At 46.2% G+C, this 20,996-nt stretch overlaps 1 protein-coding gene across 7 annotated transcripts in view; it reads right to left on the minus strand.

Annotated features, from left to right (window-relative positions):
* Positions 1-611: 611 nt before the first annotated feature.
* EDA (ectodysplasin A) overlaps positions 612-20,996 on the minus strand; it is a 371,435-nt gene continuing 351,050 nt past the window's right edge. Inside the window, exons 3-8 of one of the 7 annotated variants that reach the window (XM_060292321.1) lie at positions 14,288-14,311; positions 8,557-8,736; positions 7,536-7,570; positions 6,556-6,607; positions 3,557-3,672; positions 612-1,769 (exon numbers count right to left, since the gene is read on the minus strand). In XM_060292321.1, coding sequence (XP_060148304.1) covers positions 1,518-1,769; positions 3,557-3,672; positions 6,556-6,607; positions 7,536-7,570; positions 8,557-8,736; positions 14,288-14,311 — 659 coding nt within the window. In that variant the 3' untranslated portion in view covers positions 612-1,517. Of the gene's footprint in view, positions 1,770-3,550; positions 3,682-6,555; positions 6,608-7,535; positions 7,571-8,556; positions 8,737-14,287; positions 14,312-20,996 lie in introns of all 7 variants that reach the window. The other 6 variants (XM_060292320.1, XM_060292323.1, XM_060292319.1 and 3 more) reach the window with 6 other exon arrangements.

The raw sequence follows: 20,996 nt of genomic DNA on the forward strand, positions 1-20,996 counted from the left end.
GAAGGCACAGCAGAGAAATGAGTACCTCTTGTTCTTGGTGGATTTCAGCTGCCTGAAGGAGCTTATTCCCTCTCTCCTCAAAAGGAAACGTTTCAGGAGTAAGAGTAGCAGATTCTACAAGACTGGCCCTCCCAGCTTTGGGTTAGACTCAGCACCTAGACTGGGCCCACGCAGTTAGAAATAAGGCCCTTGAATGATCTTGTCATATGATTTGATGGGAAGCTTGGGGTTGTGGAGGCAGGTGTCTTTGGGCCTGACTAGAGGGCAGAGCCCTGCCCCGTGCCTAGACGCTGCCTCCTGCTGAGCCTGGATTCAGGGGAGCAGCCCTGGAGTCTATGGTGACTCTGCTGTGCTGTGGTTTTCTGGAGCCAGAGAGAAGAAAGGGGAATGTGGTTAGTAGGGCATCAGCTGCTGTCCTTTCGGACAAGGCCTGGGCTAATGACCACTTGGGTTGCAACACACTTGAAGAAAACCCTGTCCTAGCCTCAGCTCTTACCCTTTCCAGGTCAGGTAGAAAAGCTCTGTCTTGCCGAGGCCCAGGGTCAGTCTAGGGTTTGGGAATGTTAGCAGGCTAGCCTGGCAGCTGCCTAAATATTAGAATTTGAAGGAACTTCTGGAGGTCATCCAGTCCAACCCTTTGCCCCCAGACACGACTCGACTAGATGAATATTTGTGTTGCTTAATAAATGGAAAATTTCCTTTGTGCCCAGGTAATCTAAAGAGTATCCCAGACTCACATAAACCCAGGTCCCAGGATAGGCACCTGTCTCAGACAGAGGTAGGCTCTGGGGAGGAAGAAAACGGAGGTTCTCGCCAGGTTGGGAAGGGGACAATTGCGGGGGGACCCAAGGAGTCTTCTGAGCTTGGAGCACAGCTGTAAACAAAGTGAAAGACATGTGGCCCCAAGCACGGCCTCTGTTTCTTATGCAGGCAGGTTTCTGGCCATGCCCTGCAATTGCTCCAAGGAAAAGCAAACCTCCTGTCCTCAAAGCCCTGCCAGCTGCCGGGACGCGGCTCAGTGATAGTGGGAAAACCATCTGGCAGGTTTCTCCCCTGGGCTCTGCCACAAGCACCTGCCTTTCCCTCCCTGCCCCTCTCTTTAGGTTGCAATGCTCCCCTCCTGCCCGGCCCCCGCCCCGCCCTTCAGGGTCAGAGGCTTGCCCCACAGTCTGGGCTGCACCTTTGCTAATTCTCGCCTGCTGCCTGAGCCCCTCACTTTAGTGCAACAAAATGACACCCGGGACCTCGAGGTTGAAGAGTCATGCCGGAAGCAGTCAACACGGAGCCAAGGAGGAAGGTTCTGCTTCATGTCCTGTTCACTCAAGGTCATTCTGGAAAGTCAAGCAGACCTTGTCATCCTGAAGTCACCGGGGAATAAATAGCACTAGGGCATTTTTCTCTGTGGCTGCTACACCCACACACCTCACTCCACAGCAGCACTTAGGTTCTGGAAGTCCCGGCTCCCTAACCTAGGGTAGGAGCACGGGCAGGGGCAAAACGGGATTGGGGGGGGAAATCTAGGATGCAGGGGCCTCGCCCAGCCTGATGGCCCCGAAGAAGGTGGTGTGCTTGCTCATGTTGATGGAGATGTCGGCGTGCACCATCTTCACGGCGATCTTCTGCCGCGCTTTGAGAAGGCAGACGCCCGCCGTGTAACACGTGTTGTAGTTGGTTTTGCCTGTCTCGATGCTGCGGGTGCACTGCAGGAAGGGCTTCTCGTCCACCACCACCTCATAGCTGGCAAAGTCAGTGAAGTTGATGTAGTATACCTGGGGGAGAGGCAACGAGAAGGGATTGGGGGCGAGCGGAAGGAGAGGGTGGGCCCTCCCCGGTGACCAGCAGACGCGACCTGCTCACGCGAGCTGCCACTGCACCTCTTGAAGGCACGCTAGTCGGCCAACAGGACGGGCGGGGTGACAGGCTTATTCGCTGTCCTGCCTCCCCTCCATTGGGCTCAGGGGGTTAAGCAAACCTCTTTCAACAGCACACGGGTGGGAGACTCTGCAAGAGCCAGAACCATGCCTCATTCACCCCTTTACCTCCCCCAGCACCCCCTCCCTGCCCCCTGCCCTCCAGCACAGTTCTCGGCACACATTAGGTGCTGGATCAGTGCTACAGACACAAACGAAGGCGAATCAATTTCCAATTTCCAGCCCCAGGGACCATTTGTAGATAAACTTAGCAGTTACTGATTCCCCAGAGAGGGCACAGGAACAATCTGCGAGTTCTTCAGTTCTCTCCGCTTACACCCTGCTCCCCTGCGGCTGAATTTCTCTCACTGATTCTCCCAGTGCCCCTTGGCGCTCTCGTCTGATGATTGAGGAAACAGATGCAGAGGGATGGAGAACTATCCGTCACAAATGAGATAAAGAATGTGGAAGGGCAAAACTAACTTCGTGGCCAGAAGGAAGTGCTAAGCTGTGTTCAGTGGCATGATGTCCAGGGCATTTTCCCAGTTTGCATGGGGTACAAGGCCTGAGGCCACTCCCAGTTCTAAACCAGGCCCAGAAAATTAATTTTTCTCTTCTTCACTACCCTTATCCTTCACACCCCACTCCCAGCTTTGATCCCCACCCCCACCAAATGGCACTTAGGACGTTGGGATCATACCCCTGGGGACTGGGACACTCATCTGTTGCCCTAACTCACTTTATGGAAGGCTGTTCCCACCACAGCCTGTTCAGGAGGCTGCAGTGTATTCAGGTGCCATACAGTTTCTTGGGTCAGGACCCAAGCTGGGCCAAGATGTTCAGTAGGCTCAGCAAATGCTCATGAACCCACCTTCTCCGGCCACTCTCCTGGGAGACCCTTCTGCCGGCTCCAGCGTCTTTCTGTCCATCCACCTGCTTGCTGCCCGCCCCTCAGAAGCCCCGGCCTCAAGGCTCGCCCACCACTAGCTCTGAGGAGCCACCCCATTGGAGACAAACAACAGGGGTGGAAGTGGATGGGCATTGGTCGACCTGGGGAGTGGGCCCTGGGCCAGGACGAGGACAAAAACAGAGGGCGAAAAGGGCTTGGAGAACGACAGCAGGGGGAAGGCAAGAATGACAGAGAAGCAGAAAGGTAGAGAAACAAATGGGAGAAAGAAGAAGGAAAGACAGAAATCTTTTTGAGGTGGAGAGAAGGTCCGGAGGGGCACTCTCAGTCTTCATTATAAAGCCAGTAGTGTGGGAGGAAGGGGTCCTCAGCAGCCCTGGAACTGACTTGCAAAGAATATATACTAAGGCAGAGTTCAAGTTTGGCAGTAGAACCAAACAACTCAGCGGGGAAACTAGGGCCTGGGGCTCCGTAGGAGGGAATCAGATGGCAGGGCGTGGGATGGGCCTCTTTTCAGTTTTTCAATCATATCTGGCTAGGAAAAAACCCCAGACAGCCCCCTCTCTCTTTCCTCCCTCTTTTCAACTCCCTCCCAGTGCGCCCTCCCCGCTCCCCCCCCCAAGCAGGACGTTAGCCATTGGCTGGGCTGGGCTGGCTCCACAGTGCCCCCCTGTGGCCTGCACGAGATCTGCATTCTGGATATAAGAAGAGTTAGGCCTGAGACCGTACTCACTTCTACCTGACTATAGATGAAGTAGGTGCCGTCCACCAGTACCTCCAACTCCCCACTGCGGGGGTGTAGCTTAAACACCTTGGGGTTCATGGTGATCCGAGACCAATCATTGAGCACTCCACCTGAAAGATCTCAGTATGAGAGAAGGGCAGTCACTCAGTACATGTCAGAACTATCTGGGCAATAAACACAAGAAATATCAAGCCATACACAACCCCCAGCCCCATCCCAATACAACCTGGATAGCCCAGGATGCCAAGCTTTAAGAACAGCATCTGGAAGCAGAGAAAGCAGTCTGCTTGTAAAGTGGCAGCTAGGCCTGCCTCAGGCCCGTGGGGTCTGCCTGTCCTTCTTCTTCTCTCCTTTCCTGACCCCTCTGTCTGGAACGATATTTAACCAACATCTTCTAGCTGGAATTGGAGGGGGAGGTAAGAAGAGGGCGGGCACGCTGCCCTATTTTCTTTGTTGTTCTGGGGCCTGCACAGGCAAAATCCAGACACTGAGGGGCAGGCTAGGTCTTATTATTCCATTTCATCTCACCAGCTATAGCTCCTGAATCCCTCTCCTGTCTTATAGGTTTATGGGTTTTCTCCTTGTCCTTAAGAGATTCCTTTCTATAGTACCTCCACATCCACTCCTTTCTGGAAAGCCTCGCTGGGCCCCCAGGAAACCACTCAGCCCAAGGAACTGTCTACCCGGAGAACCTTAGGGATCAGGCGTGAGTCAGACTTCATGGCAGCCGGAGCAAGTGACCACCAGTAATAAAGCCCGGTAGGGGAGAGGGATCCTTATGCGAGTGAGGGATAGACCGCAACGCAGCACTAGAACCAACCAAAGGGATGGAGAGGGTGTCTGGGCACTGAGGCACCCCAGCAAAGCATGTCTCTCAGTAATACCCCATATGGGGTGGAGGGTCAGTCACTCCACCTTGGCTGGACGGTGGGAGCTGGCATGTGAGGGAGGAGGAAAAGCTTCCCTTTCCATCTTGCAGCAAGGGGGATGTTCCTTCCCACCTCAAGAGGAGGGAATCCAGGCCTAAGGAGCCTTCTAGCCTCAAAACCATCCATTCTTCATTCAAGAAAATATGTTTTGAAAGTCCATCCTTGGCTAGTCTCAGGAGGTCTGCCTTTTGAGGTGTAAGGAAACTGGCCTTCTAGAAAAGGTGCCCGTCTTCCCTTAAGGTGATAAGCAGATGGGATAGGAGTTTGGAGCAGATGCCCTGGCTCTGCCCCTCACGGAGGACGGCTCTGCATGGTATCTTGCTACCCCTGATGCCCTCACTCTTTATTTTAAATTTTAATTTATTTAGTTTTGGCTGTGTTGGGTCTTTGTTGCTGCGCGCGAGCTTTCTCTAGTTGCGGCGAGCGGGGGCTACTGTTTTTTGTGTTGCGGTGCATGGGCTTCTCATTGCGGTGGCTTCTCTTGTTGCGGAGCACGGGCTCTAGGCACACAGGCTTCAGCAGTTGTGGCGCACGGGCTTAGTTGCTCCACAGCATGTGGGATCTTCCCGGACCAGGGCTCGAACCCGTGTCCCCTGCATTGGCAGGCGGATTTTTAACCACCGAGCCACCAGGGAAGCCCTGATGCTCTCACTCTTGCTTCTGTTGGAACTAAAGATCAGCACAGACTACTACTGGGGATTGGCCCAGAAGGGTTGGAACCAGTCTTGTTATGTGGTGGGAGCAAAATCAGTAGCTTCTGGCATAACATTGAGGCCACCCATCAAGACACCCAAACAAATCTATTTCCTGCCTGTCTCACCCTTCTCTGGACAGATGGTGATCATGGCCCATCCAGGGCCCTGGGGCCCAAGGTACTTGGTCCCAGCAGGACTGCTTAGGTTTTGGTGCCACTCTGTTCCTACTTATATTTCTGAGGTGATTGAGTCAGGCATTCTGGTGGCACTCCAGGATGTAGCCAAGCCCGATCATTAAGGAAGCAGAGCACAGCCAGTTCAGGACTGACTGGGCTCTTAGAAGCTGTCTCCATGCAGCAGGTTTCTGAACCTTCATTCACTGTTTCTGTACTCACAGCCCCTCCCAGTAAGCGTCTGGCATCTTGGCTGGCTTGCTGCTTCCCGAAGCTCCTGGGGGTTCACGCATTTTAGGCTTTGTGCACCCTGGGGACCGGACATTATTTCAAAGTGCCGTTCTTTAATGAACGTTCATGTCTCTTTGAGGAAGAAAATGAAGCTAATCATTCAGTGGAGTATACACACACATCTCTGAAGTGGCATAGTGCGGTGGAGAGAGTCAAACAGATGTGGTTTTGAATCCCAGCTCCTACACTTAACGGAAACCTTGGGCCAGTTAATTAACCTCTCTGAGCTTCAGTTTCTGTCTCTGTAAAAAGGAGCTAATGCCTACCTTTGTCGTGAGGATCAAATCAAATCAAAGACAAAGAAAGTATGTTGAAAACTCTAAAGTACCATACAGATATAAGGCAGTAGATTTAGTATGGTGTTGTCCAATTTGTCTGGCACTCTGTTTCCCCACCTTTTAAATGCAGGGATTACACTAAATTAGGGTTTCTAACCTCCTGAAATCCACCCCCCTTTTTCATAGACACTAGCATCTCATACTCCCTGGAGAGTCTAACATGCCCCCCACTTCCCTGAGAGAAATGCCTCCTCCACCCATTTTCTGTGTAGACCCATCAGACAAGAAGATTCGATTTTATGTCGTTCTACTTTCTCTAATTTGTATTGTGAAAATGGTGATAAAACTACACATATCCCCAAGGGTGACTCTGATTCAGCCTCCACCTCCCAAGAATCCCTGGTTTAGACAATGTCTCAAGTCCCTTTCAGCTTCCTCATCAGCGATTCTAAATGCAATTTGTAGTAACCTTAGGGCAAGCAATTACTCAGGACAGCCAGCAGAGGGCAAAATGGAGTAGAGAATGGCCCCGAATGTCAAGGGTACCTCAGGGGCCTGGGAGGAACAAGGCTGGGGGTAAGGGGAGGAGAAACTCTCCTTAGGGAGAGAGCCTGCTTTGACTCTTACCATTCTTGACTTGGATTGCTGACCCTTGGCCCTGTAGATGCACCACGGCTGGCTGGGAGGATAAGAAGGACAGAGAGAGTAGTCACTGTGAGAAATGGCTGCTTGCTCAGCCACCAGTTGCCAGGATTCCACCTCCTCTGGTTTCTAGTCTTCATTTGTATCCCAATTCTGATCCCTCTCCCCTTTCTTGGGATGCGAGTGGCCACATTTCTACTAGAGGGTAATATGATTTTGTAGCTCTGCCACTTCATAGCTGTGTGACCTCGGCCAAATGTAATGCCTCTGAGCCTCATTTCGCTAACTGTGAAACGGGGATCATGAGAATCTCTGTCTGACCTCTCTCACAGGGATGTCTGAAGATCAACTGAGGTGATGAATATAAAATGCCCTGCAAGCCGTCAAGCACCGTGCAACTGTGTAGACTGATCGCCGTGACCAAACAGCTGTAGTGAGGGAGGCTGAGATGAGACAAGGCGAGGCGGCGGAACCTGCCAGTAGAGACGGATCAGGAAGCTCAGAGACTAGGGAGGAGCCCTTCAGGCCATGAAGGCAGAAGTCTAGGCTGGGCTTCACCCAGAGCTGGTTGGCTGATTTTCAAGGACATACTCTTAAACTTCTAAGCTGCTGATGTCAGGTGGTCTGAGGGCCGACAAGGTGTCTGGGGTGGCCGGGGAGGCAGAGATCCAGGTGAATAGGCCTGACTGGCAGCTGACTATTGGGTTTGGCAATGGTGACCCTCTGTCTCCTGGGGAATGGGGAAAAATGGCCATGACAAGACTCAGTTCCCTTGCTAAAGGCAGGCCCTGGGGCAAAGCTTTTCTATTCATAGAGATGGAGGAGGCTGTGAATGAAGAACCTCAGAACCTCCAGGGTCTCCTCACAAGATAAAGCCTCAGCAAATTGAATAGGGAGCAAACTCAAGGGTGGCTCTAGCCTGTGGTCTTCCCTCCTCTCCAGCAAGAGAGCAATTCCCAGCCAACCTGGTTTTCTCGAGTTCCAGCTTTATCAGCAGCACCTGCAAAATAGGACAGGCCAGTCAGAGGGCGTCTCTTTCTACTTCCTTTACTCCTCACCTAGGCAGCCAGTGGCACTGAGCTTTTGCTCCCTGTAGTGAAGCCCTGTCTGAGTGTTATTTTCCAGGGCTCAGAAATGGAGGGAGAGTCAGGGTGTGATGCAGGGCACTGGGGTAGGAGAGGACACTCCTTCCTTCTCTTACTTGCTCCCGACCTGCATCTTCAGTGGGCCTAGCAACCAGCAGGGAAACTGGCCTCTCACCAACGCTGGTCTAAGGGAAGTACCACCGAGCACCTATGGAGACAGAGAAGAGTGTTTTCCTGCCACCACGTGACCCCGAGACGACGGCGCTCGCTTCTTTAACCTTTTGCTCCCTTTCTATTAATTTCCTTCATAGAGCGCATTGCCATTTGTAAATACCTTGCTTCTTTACTTGTCTCTCTCCTCCTGTAGGACATAAATTCCACGAGAACAGGGACCACTTATCAATATATCTCTTGCACATAGAAAGTGCTCAATTAATATTTGTGGAAAGATTGGATGGAAAAAAAAACCCTAACTGCATCTCTTGGGGCCACGGTGACACGGATTAGCCCTGTTTGAACTATGAGTCAAAGAATCTGAGTCTTGTGGCAGTAAAGACCCAGAGAAATCAGCCGTAAAGACTCCATTTCTGTAAAGCCCCAAGATACAAGAGGGGAATAGGAGAAGGAAATAACAACTGACCTAAGCCCAGGTAGTCTGACTCCTGTCAACTTCAATTAGGCAGGTTTGGATCTGGATCTATATCTTTTGGATGCCCTTCTGGGCCCAAAGGGAAAGATGCAAAGAGATTAAATGCTCTTCAAATGGGCAATGTGGTGGGGGGAAGGCTATAGTGCACACCAGTGTACACCACCATTTGAAAATGCTCTTGGGATCACCCACTCTTGCTCTATTAGAGAACTTTTAAGGAGCCTAGGAGGGTGGAGAGATGGAAGAACTCACCAGAAGGTCCCTGGAGACCAGGGGGTCCTTGAGGACCAGGAGGACCTGGAGGGCCAGGTGGTCCCATAACAGTTGTTCCTGGAATTCCAGGAATCCCTGGAATCCCTGGGGGTCCTTGGGGTCCTGGAGGTCCTGGAGGTCCTGGGGGGCCATTGGGCCCAGGAGGTCCTGCCTTCTTTCCTGAAAGACAAGATTAGGTATTACATTTGTAGTTATTGACTGAGAATGTACTGTCAGGAGTTCCTCAGCCTTCTAATGACACAAAGTCGGCCCTCTGGGAGTTCCTGCTCTTAAAGAGGTGGATACTTTTATCATACGTCATACACACACACACACACACACACACACACACACACACACACACTCCCTACCCTGTTTCATGAATAATCATTTACAGGTTGGGTTTGAAGATATAATGGCCCTCAAGGAGCTCAGTCTAGTGGGGAAACAGACACAGTCACACGATAGTAGAAGTGCTGCATTAGTGGTAGGGACAAAATGCTGGAGAGGTCAGGGAAGGCTTCAAAAAGGAGGTTACAGTTCGGCTAAGTCCAAAGGATCAGAATTGCCAAGTGGCTAGACCTATGGGTCACTTTTTAGAATTGAGAACTGGGCTATTGTTGAAGAGTGTGGCTTTCACATTTATTGTCCAGGCCTGACCTTAGGAAGAATATTGGCTCCAGGAAGGTTTCCTATAGGAGTCGGGATGTACAGGGACTTGGGCTTGGGATGGAGGTGGGAATGTGGGATTGGAAGGAGTCTGGGAGATGAGAGGTGGGGGAGGGGAGGGCGAGGGAGGGAAGAGGGGGAGAGAGAGAGAGAGTGAGAGAGAGACAGAGAGGGCTCGAGCACCATAAGGAAAGAAGGGGCAGTGGAGAGCACAGAGCTGAGCTGAGGAGGAAGCAGCAGGCAGGTTTTTGCTTTCTCAGCTGACCCCTCTAAACCCTAGTTTTAAAGATCTCTGGGAAAGGAAATTCTTCAAACTCCCTTGGTAACATGTTCCAATGTTTATTACCCCCTCACTGTTAGGAAGTTCTTCTGTATATTGAACTGAAATTCCTCCTGTGGCAGTTTAAGCTCTTATTCTATTGTTTGTATAGATAGAGAAGAATAGCTACCATCATGCACACAATAACCCTCATGTGCTCAAAGACATTAAGTCATCTATCAACCTCTATTTTTATAGGCTAAATAATCTGGCTTCCCAAAGTCTTTTCTCAGAGGCCCTATTCTTGAATGTATTATTAATCAAGCCACCAGATCCTCCCCGTTTCCTCCTCGCTATCCTTTCAGAGCAGTCTCAGCCTTCTTATTCCATATTCCAGTCCTTCCCACATCCCTGCCAGAATGTAGCTATGTTAACAGAGTCATAACTGTGGTTTTGAACCAAACCCTCCAGTTCCTCCTGTTTAACCTCCTCTGCTCCATGCAGTCCAATTCAAGCACTGCAGGTGGTCACAGGTGGGTGACTGCTTCCTCCCTTCCCCGCTTTTTCACAATCTTGTGGAAGTCTCAGGAATGGGAGCCTTTCCCCAGACTCCATCATGGTGTCTTCACCTGTGATTCTTTCTTCGTTTTTAAATATAACCCTGTCAAGTCTCATTTAAATACCTCCTTCCTGACTCTGCCTCCTGGCTCCCTGGGCTCTCAGGGAGGAGAATCCTGTTCTGATTTATCAGATCCTCTTTTAAGAAGAATGCCGCGTGCTCAAGAAACCCAGTCCTCATGGCAATGCCACTCAAGAGGTCACTTGTCCATGTCTAACCACATCTGCATTTGCAATGAAACAACAGGGTCATTGCGGGGCCCCTTCCCCAGGGAGGAAAGTAAGGAAGGTCCATAGAGCTTCTCTCTCACGGAGAGACAGGAGTCTTAGCGTTTTCCCTGCACTTAGCAGCAGAAGACTGAATCTGCCCAGTTTCGAGATCTAGCAAATTTTAAGATGCCGAACAGGAAAGCCATCTCCCTTCAGATTTGGGCAGCTTCCAAGTCAGGCTTATTCAGCGCCCAAGTTTCAATTCCGGCTAGTGTAGTGGAGAGAACAAGGAATCTGTAGTCAGGAGATAAGGCTGTAAGCCTCAGCTCTGCCACGGATGTATACTTCGGGTAAATCCCTTCCTCTCCTTGAGCCTTAGTTTCTCCATTGGTAAAACGAGGAGCTTGGCCTCAATGATTTCTCTAAGTTTCCTCCCAAGACTGAGGTTCCATAAGGAGGATTGACGTACCCCTGGCAGTCAGGAAACTTCCCTAGCCTGGTTATAAAGTCTGCTTCTCTCTCACTCTTCTCTGAGTGGCACAGACACAGGGGATGGTGCATAGTAGGCTGTCCTCTGTTCCAGAATGTCCAGGCCTAACAGTGATTTTTGAGCTAGAGGGGCTTCTGTGGGTAGTGTGAACTTTAGTGTCAAGATTGTGAGTCTCCTGTGATTGTTAATGTAATTTTGGAAGAATTAGAGCCAGAAACTCCTGCAGTGAAAGTGAATAATGGTTGCAGTGTAAACAGAGAATGTTCACTTATGAAAATGCTAGAAGGCATCTGAGAACAAGCTCCTGCTGGGATCTAGTTCTGCAGCTGGTCCTCTTTGCTCCTCTGCAACCAGGTTTAAGTAACTGTGCTTGTCATCCTTGCATCCTTACAGAAAGTTGGCCCACAGAGGAGCATGTACAAAATGGCCCCTGGACCAAGAAGATGACTTTAGAGGACTGTATTCCTTCTCTGGATTTCCTTACTCTAACAGAGTACCTCACGATACAAAAGCCCAGAGACTTTTGTACTTATCAAGTTACCCTGTGTAGTCTTAGATGCAAGAATACACACGTTCTTTTAGTGAAGCTCAAATTGTTGAAAGAATGAACTAAAAGCAAGAGATGGGGGGGGAGGGAGAGAGAGAGAGAGAGAGAGAGAGGGAGAGAAAGTTATGGGAGGGGGAAAATTCCATTAAAGGATGGAAATTAAATGAACAACTCAATTACCCCTTCAGGCATGTGTCTATTCACTGTGTCCATGGAAATCAGTATTAAATGGCTTCTAAATCGCTTTCAGCCAAGGCAAATGTTTAAAGCCTATGTGCATTCTCTTCCCAATAGTGGCCCACATACAAGGTAGCAGTGCTGGGCAGTGATCCAAGTCACTACCAGAGGCACTGGGATCTCTTGAGTTTGTAATTTCAGAGCTTCTCGCCTAGAAAGCTGCCTTCCATTACCACCAGCAAGTGTGTTCTCTCGGTGCTCACCCCTTGGATGACACTTCAAATGGGTGCTGCTCCCCACCACACACATGCCCTATATTTGGGTAAATCACTAGCCTACTTGCTGTTCCCCCAGACATGACATGTTCTTTCATGCCTCTGAGAGATTTCAGTATGTAGTTTTCTTTGCTGGAATATTCTTCCCCTTCTTTTTGCCTCATCCTTCAAAGTCTAGGTTAGATAATGTTTTCTCTGAGATGTAGGACCAAGCATGGGAAGCTCATGCTTCTATAATTGCACTTTTTAAAATACTGTACTTCAATTATTTGTGTGTGTTTCCATGACTCCAACTATACCGGGAGATTTTGGAGGGCAGTAACCATTTTTCTTCATCTCTGTATCTCTCTTCCTGACAATTACAAGATGCTTATTCACTGTCTAGTGAATGAGTGAGTGGGAAAAAAAACTTAGTAGCTGTCATTAGAAAGTGCTCTCAAGTCTACCTATTAAGAAAGAAAGGAAGGGGACTTCCCTGGTGGTGCAGTGGTTAAGAATCCACCTGCCAGTGCAAGGGACACAGGTTCGATCCCTGGTCCGGGAAGATCCCACATGCCATGGAGCAACTAAGCCAGTGCACCACAACTACTGAGCCTGCATGCCACAACTACTGAAGCCTGCGTGTCACAGCTACTGAAGCCCGCATGCCTAGAGCCCATGCTCTGCAACAAGAGAAGCCACTGCAATAAGAGGTACACGCACTGCAACGAAGAACAGCCCCCGCTCGCTGCAATTAGAGAAAGCCTGCGTGCAGCAACGAAGACCCAATGCAGCCAGAAATAAATAAATAAATAAATAAATAAATTTATTTAAAAAAAGCAAGAAATAAAGGAAGTCATCCCTGGGCTTGTGCTAGGAGCAGAGAGTGTCCTTGTCCAGGCCAGGGGAGCTTTCTAGGTTTGTTAAAATTACTGTCTTAAAGGGATGTGATAAGAACAGAAAACTACACACTTGAAAGTCAAATTTGGGCTTCCCTGGTGGCGCAGTGTTTAAGAATCCGCCTGCCATGCAGGGGACATGGGTTCGAACCCTGGTCCGGGAAGTTCCCACATGCCGCGGAGCAACTAAGCCCCGTGCGCCACAACTACTGAGCCTGCGCTCTAGATCCTACAAGCCACAACTACTGAAGCCCGCGTGCCTAGAGCCCATGCTCTGCAACAAGAGAAGCCACCGCAATGAGAAACCCGTGCACCGCAACGAAGAGTAGACCCCACTCGCTGCAACTAGAGAAAGCCCGTGCGCAGCAACAAAGACCCAACACAGCCAAAAATAAATAAATAAATAAATAAATTTATTTTTTAAAAAAGTCACATTTACTTTCTTAAAAGACAGAATAGCTTGGTGAATGCCCAGGCTCCACAAAGAAAGGTTTCCTCACTGACTCCAGTTCTCTGGCTATTTTCCAATTTTGCTCAGCTCAGGTCCTTAGGGGCCAGGCCATTCTTCAGCTTCTTTACAACAGGCACACAGGTTTCCCATGTGGTCCACGGCATCTCAAGCCACCAGAGTACCCTAGTACTCAGAGAAGTGGCAGGAGGCAGCTGAAGCCAGTCTTTCGGGCCTAGTCTGGGATTGATAATCTACTCTGTAAAGCTCCGGAAATGTTAACAGACAGAATCATTTCGCTTAGAGCATTTTAATGAAAACTCATGAATTTCACTCTATTTTCCTCCCAGGTCAGAACACAGAAAAAAATAGGTACTTAAAAAACTCGTTTCGTGGTTGGTTCTTTTAGTCCTAAGGAGTGGACCACATTCCCTGGTCCTGTCTTTTGGAACCTGTTCTGTCTTTGGTTTCTCCTCTTCAGGCAGGCAAGCACTTGTACAAACTCGTGGGCCATTCCCATTGCAAGTACACTGGAGACTTACAGACCCAACAACGGCACAATGGATCCACTCAACTAGGAGATTCTTGGAAAAGACTAAATGATCAGGGTACTACTACAGCTGAGGTTTTTCCATCACAGAGAAAATGATATTGAAACCCCAGAGCAAGAAATACCTTCCCTGACTCTCTGAGAAATAGGAGAGGGATAGCTTTTAGGCCAAAAAATAGGGTACTGACATCTCTCAAGAGGTAGTATACCTAGTCCCTACAAGCAGTCTCAGGACTTCATTCATACCTGGCCACTGATTTGATAAAGGAGGGGGAAAAAAGGAGAAAGGAGAAGGGCAGGGGAAAGAGTAAGGAAGAATGAAGGAAAGAGATGTAAAATGAATTGTATGGAAGAGGGAACAAGGAAGAAAAGCAAAAACAACTTTCACATGTTGCTAGGAAGCAATTCTATCTTTCATGGATCATCACTGAAAAATGATATATATTTCTTATTCCTTGGAAGCTACAATACTCAAGAAGATCACACATGATTGAGTAAAATAATGGACATCCAGCATTGAACGAATATAAAAATCCTTCTCCCTTGATTTTTTCTTCTAATTTTAGAAAACACATGACAGCAATTTTACAAAATCAGGAGCTTGACTTACCCTTTTTCTTGTTTTTAACTGGACCTGTTAAAAAGAGAAAATGGAAAACTAAGTCACTGGAAATTAACATAAAGTGTTTATTCTTCAAGACAGTCACAGGAGGAATCCCCAAGACACTGCAAATTTGAGGGAGCCCCATGCTAAGGGTCAGGTTATTGGCAAGGTATCGCCCAACTATCAAACCTCCCCAATCTGTCTCTGACTGTTGTAACAATAAAGTTACAAGGAAGATTCTTCCCTAGGAAGAAAAATATTTCAGGCTTAGTCTTTGGAGTGAGGGAATGGGTACTTCGCCATAAAGATGAAATGCCCAGAAATGCAGAACTCAACAACCTTAGGACGGCATTCCATTAATTATGCAAGTCCTGAGATTGAAGAGTCACGCATTCAGGTCAGGAAGTGATGTGAAGTCTCATGTGTTGAAGCTGGAAGGAGAAAAGGGTCATTTTCATGGAAGGAGCAGAGCAGTGGCAGTTTACTTTTTAGTCACTTCCTTATCGTTATTCAAATCGTTAGTTATTAAAACAGTGCAACCATAATACATTCATCTGGGGGCCACATGCACTCCCACTGTAATTTAACATAAGTTAACAGACACTTTAAAAGAAGTGCCAACAGTTTCATTGACAATGAAATCACAAGCATTTTCTGGGGAATTACTTCTAAAGAAAACATTTCTAATCAATTGAGGGCACTCAGAAAACCCAAGGCTTTTCTCATATAGTTAGGTAACAATCACTCCTCAGACATACACAATTTAGGTGTCTCCCAGACATGCAGGCATGTTTTTCCCTACTGGGGATTCAATTCACTTCATTCTGTAGGTGGATTTGATTTTCTTTAGGCGCACATATTTAAAAATCTGTTCCAAACTCCCATGAAGACCCTACTGGACAACAATAAACCCCTGTCAGTGCCCTCAGGAGCTCACAAAAAGACCAGCATTTGTATACTGTTTTTTTTGCGGTATGCGGGCCTCTCACTGTTGTGGCCTCACTCGTTGCGGAGCACAGGCTCTGGACGCGCAGGCCCAAGCGGCCATGGCTCACGGGCCCAGCCGCTCCGCGGCATGTGGGATCTTCCCGGATCGGGGCACGAACCCGTGTTCCCTGCATCAGCAGGCAGACTCTCAACCACTGCGCCACCAGGGAAGCCCCTGTATACTCTTTTATAGACTAAAAAATCTATTTCCATTTATCATCTCATTTTATTCTTGCAACAAGCTTGGAATGGTCTTTACCTATAAGAGCAGGCTCTATCAAAGATTCTGTCTGAGCAGACTTCAATCAGAAGTCAGTAAAGTCTCTAACTTGGAGGGCTGCCAGCGTGGCCATCAGAGCTTGCACAGGTCCCTCGAAAACCAATGTCTGTGTAGACTTCCCTGGCAAAGTAATTTCACGTGCAACAGTAGGTATTATTATGCGCAGGAGATGTTTATGGTTGGGTTAAGCAACCTGCTGCACTTAAGGTCATGATCCTCCACTCTTTTACCCTCATTTTTTTCTCTCTTTCTCTCCTCCCAGTTCTTGGTCTTCTTTCTTTACTGCCGATCTTGTATGTTTTTAACAACATTGAGAGCTCCTGAGAATGTACACAGAGGTTCTGGCAAGGAAGCACAGCTACACAGATACTACTGACTAAGAGACAGTCTGAGAAGGGCCACCTCCTTGAACCAGAAAGCTGTCTGGGGAAGGATTTACACAGAAAGGCCTATAACCCCATCAACAAGCTACCAGCCAACCAGTCAGCCACCTCAGCCTGGGAAAGCAGTGAGATGACAGCCATTGCAGCCACTGGCCTCACAGACAGATTGTGTTAGCCCTGGCCAAGTTGCTGACCATTTCAGCTGGTTAAAGGGTAAGTACTATTACATCAGACTTCAAAGCAGGCTTTGAGGAAATCAGACGATCATCATGCACCTAGTCCTTATTGAGCACACCTAGGGAAGGCACAGTAAATAATGAAACACAACTCTATCCTCAGAGAACTTACAGTTGAATAGGAAAGTACTAAAGGGGGGAGACTTAAGGAATTATACTGGCTAGTTGAGGAAAAATAAATTCCTGGAGGAAGTCTGACCTATATCTACAAGGGAAGTTTGACCTATATCTACAAGGGAAAAGAGGGAAAGGGAAGTTAAACATTTTTCGTTAACTTTTATGAGATGGATGGACCTAGAGTCTGTCATACAGAGTGAAGTAAGTCAGAAAGAGGAAAACAAATACCATATGCTAACACATATATATGGAGTCTAAACAGAAAATGGTTCTGATGAACCTAGGGGCAGGACAGGAATAAAAACGCAAACGTAGATAATGGACTTGAGGACACGGGGAGGGGAAAGGGTAAGCTGGGATGAAGTGAGAGAGTGGCATGGACATATATACACTACCAAATGTAAAATAGATAGCTAGTGGGAAGCAGCCGCATAGCACAGGGAGATCAGCTTGGTGCTTTGTGACCACCTAGAAGGGTGGGATAGGGAGGGTGGGAGGGAGATGCAGAGGGAAGGGATATGGGGATATATGTATACATATAGCTGACTTACTTTGTTATACAGCAGAAACTAACACACCATTGTAAAGCAATTATACTGCAATAAAGATGTTAAAAAAATTTTGTTAACTTTTATTATTTTTATACCAGAAATACTACTCATTATACATACTTAAATGCATGCACACCTACATACATAGAAAAGGGGAGCAAAAAGGAAAAAAATAGCTTAAAAAAACTACTCACAAATAACCACTATTAACATTTTCTGCATATCTAGAAATTTCCTATGCATATAAATATGTATTTTTACAAAATGTGATCAAATAAAAATGTTGTTTGATAACTTTCTTCTATGTCAATAGCTACATTTCTACATTATCATTTTAAATTTGGATACAACAGCATTATATAGGTAGTTCTTTATATTTTTTTCTAGTTCTTTCATGATTTCATTTTTCATATTTAAATCTTTAATTAATCTGGTATAGATTTGGTATACAGCGGGAGGCAAGGAGCTAACTAAAATTTTTATCTTTATTTTCCAAAATGGCCATGCCATGAAGAGTGCTGAGAATAACAGGGGCTCAAAGCCCTATCTTCCACTTCTTCTTGTGTCACAGAAGGGCTCCCAGGGAGCTTCCATCTATTCGGTGGACATTTGGCATATCCCTCAGAAAAAAATGAGGATGAAAAAATATGGACAAGATTATCCTTAAATTGTATCGCACTTCCCATAGGGGCTAGTGAGTACATCATCTCAGCAGTATAGGAATTCTAGCTCCCTGGTATTTTCTCTCTAGAAGATGGAAAACCACCATGGCCAGTAAATAATTCTTATGAGTTTCAACATGGTCCTCTAAGCCCTGGTTCTATATCCGCCATTCTCATTTCTTTTGTTTGAGGCCATTGTGGTTTCCCATCTTCTAGAGAGAAAATATCAGGGAGCTAGAACTCTCCCATATTAGATATGAACATCTTGACCAGAGCAAAAGCAGTAACATCTGCTGAGTTCTATAACATTTTAGATATATTGATTTATTTTCTCTATATGCTTCAGAACCTTTTTCATACCTACTCAGGGCACTACCACTGTCACATGTCTGTTTCCGTGGTAACAGGCTACATTTTTCTATCATTCTAATACCCTCTATTTGTAATCATCATGCTTTCTGCAGGCAAACCCCACAAATACATCAGGGTGGGACAGATGTGCAGTCCCTGGGACTGCTTTTATAGTAGTAAATTTGAGATCTGACAGGTTTTGATCTATGTGGCCAGGCTGTTTGCTATCTGATATTAAGAAAAGGGGTCTTGTAATAGCATCAGGGCCATGGAAGCCAGCAGCAGTCCTAGCCTGAGTCTGGTCCTGACTCAGTCACAAACTGACAATAAGGCAAGTGGGCCATTTTCTTCTGATTCTTCATCTTCTAAATTAGGGAATACTTTGTACACTTTGTCTCTATTCAAGCCTAGGGTTCTGATGAAGATAAATGACACCATAACTAAAGCTAACATTTATTGAATATATATGAGCCATGCACTTTGCTAGATGCTTTACATATCTCATTTAGGTCTTAAACAATCCAGCAAGGTAGTTATTATTATGCTTATTTTATAGATGAAGAGATGGATTAAATTGCACAAAGCCACACAGCCTGTAAATATTTTCAGGTAAGCTGAAACTTCAGAAAGATTCATGTTTTTCTAGATGTGTTTTGAAAATTAAAAAATAAATGTATATACTTCCAATTTCTGGCTTCACGTGTCAAGCGCTTGAAAGCCATCACTCCCATACTCACAATAAGAAAAAAGCTGAGCAAACTTAAAATCACTTCTTAGATCCATCAGAGAACTGAGGTCACAAGGCAAACTGCTGTTCTGTAATATGGAGAGACAGACCGGTGGATATGGAGACTCATAGCAGACTGGGTGAAGAAGCCTGAAGCTGAAGCCAGTATCAGTAAGAAGACTTTAAAACTGTAATTGACAAATTGCTAGATGCTCAGTGTGGACTAGCTCAAGGGCTAAAAATCCCCAGTGGGCCCAGCCTTAGGGGGTTCTCCACACGTTCATGCATTTTACCTTCAAGAGCGCTACCAGGTTCTCACAGTGAAGATGGGAGAAAAATTCTCTTGTCCTTCTAGTAAGGGGAGAGGAAAAGCAGCCATTTTGAAATATATCCAGACCTCTCTATTCTCTTTAACAAGGCCTGCCCTCAAGGAAAACTTTTATCAGAGCCTAACTGACTGGGGTTTTACCAGAGCTGAACTGACCTGGGGGATAGGAAATACCCAACTCAGGCACACTAAAAGATTGAGAATTAATCATAAGACTCATGAATGCTTCCATTCTACCCACACTTTATCACCACATTAACAGCACTCCTGTATAACGGCATTACAGCTAAAAACACTGCCAGAGCTTTATTTACAATAGCCAGGACATGAAATCAACTTAAGTGTCCATCAACAGATGAATGGATAAAGAAGAGGTGGCACATATATACAATGGAATATTACTCAGCCATAAAAAGAAACTAAATTGAGTTATTTGTAGTGAGGTGGATGGACCTAGAGTCTGTCATACAGAGTGAAGTAAGTCAGAAAGAGAAAAACAAATACCGTATGCTAACACATATATATGGAATCCAAAAAAAGAAAAAAAAAGGTTCTGAAGGACCTAGGGGCAGGACTGGAATAAAGACGCAAATGTAGAGAGAATGGACTTGAGGACACGGGGAGGGGTAAGGGTAAGTTGGGATGAAGTGAGAGAGTGGCATGGACATATATACACTAACAAATGTAAAACAGATAGCTAGTGGGAAGCAGCCACATAGCACAGGGAGATTAGTTCAGTGATTTGTGACCACCTAGAGGGGTGGGATAGGGAGGATGGGAGGGAAACGCAAGAGGGAGGAGATATGGGGACATATGTATATATATAGCTGATTCACTTTGTTATAAAGCAGAAACTAACACACCATTATAAAGCAATTATACTCCATTAAAGATGTTAAACAAACAAAAACAAACAAACAAAAACACTGCAAGTCTCAGACCCTACTTAAGAAGTTTCCAGGGACATCCAAAGACCACATGAAGAGACTAAGACAAGAACTATGGAGACAATTTTAGCCTCTGACACCACATTTACAGCAAACAGTAAACACAGCTTAACTCTTAGATGAGCATAAAACCTTACATTACTGGCCTACCTACCTCAGTTACTTTTACCCAGTATATCATGTCTAGTTTTCAGCCAAAAATTACAAGGCATATTAAAAGGCTAGAAATACAGTCTGGAGAGATAAACCAAGCATCAGAACCAGACTCAGAAGTGAAAGAGGAGATATTACAGCTGATACCTCAGAAACACAAAAGGATCTTAAGAGACTACAATTACGTGCCAACAATTTGGACAACCTAGAAGAAATGAATGAATTCCTAGAAACATACAATGTATTAAGACTGAATAATGATAAAATAGAAAATCTGAACAGACCAATTACTAGAAGGAAATTAAATCAGTAATCAAAAACCTCCCAACAAACAAAAGTCCAGGAACAGAAGGCTTAACTGGTGAATTCTACCATTCAAAGATAATTGAATTAATAGCTATCCTTCTCAAACTCTTCCAAAAATTTGAAGAGGAAGGAACTCTCCCAAACTCATTTTACGAGGCAAGCATTACCCTGATATCCAAGTCACATGAGGATGCCATAAGAAAAAAAAAAACAAGACAATATTCCTTATGAACATAGATGCAAAAGTCCTCAACAAAATAATAGGAAACCAGTCAACAATACATTAAAAAGATCATATACACTATGATCAAGTGAGAATTATTCCAGGAATGCAAGGATGATTCAACATTTGCAAGTCAGTCAATGTGATATGCCACATTACCAAAATGAGCAATAAAAACCATATGATCATCTCAATAGATGAAGAAAAAAATTTTGACAAAATTCAACATCCATTCATGATAAAATTCTCAAAAAGTGTGTTACCTCAACTTAATAAAGGCCATATTAGCTGACAAGTTAGCTGACAAGTCTACAGCTAACTTCATACTCAATGGTGAAAAGCTGGAAGCTTTTCCTCTAAAATCAGGAAAAAGACAAGGATGCCCACTCTTGCTACTTTTATTCAACACAGTATTGGAAGTCCTAGCCACAGTAATTAGGCAAAATAAATAAATAAATAAAAGG

The sequence above is a fragment of the Globicephala melas genome, chromosome X (assembly GCF_963455315.2).
Source record: "Globicephala melas chromosome X, mGloMel1.2, whole genome shotgun sequence".
Taxonomy (NCBI): domain Eukaryota; kingdom Metazoa; phylum Chordata; class Mammalia; order Artiodactyla; family Delphinidae; genus Globicephala; species Globicephala melas.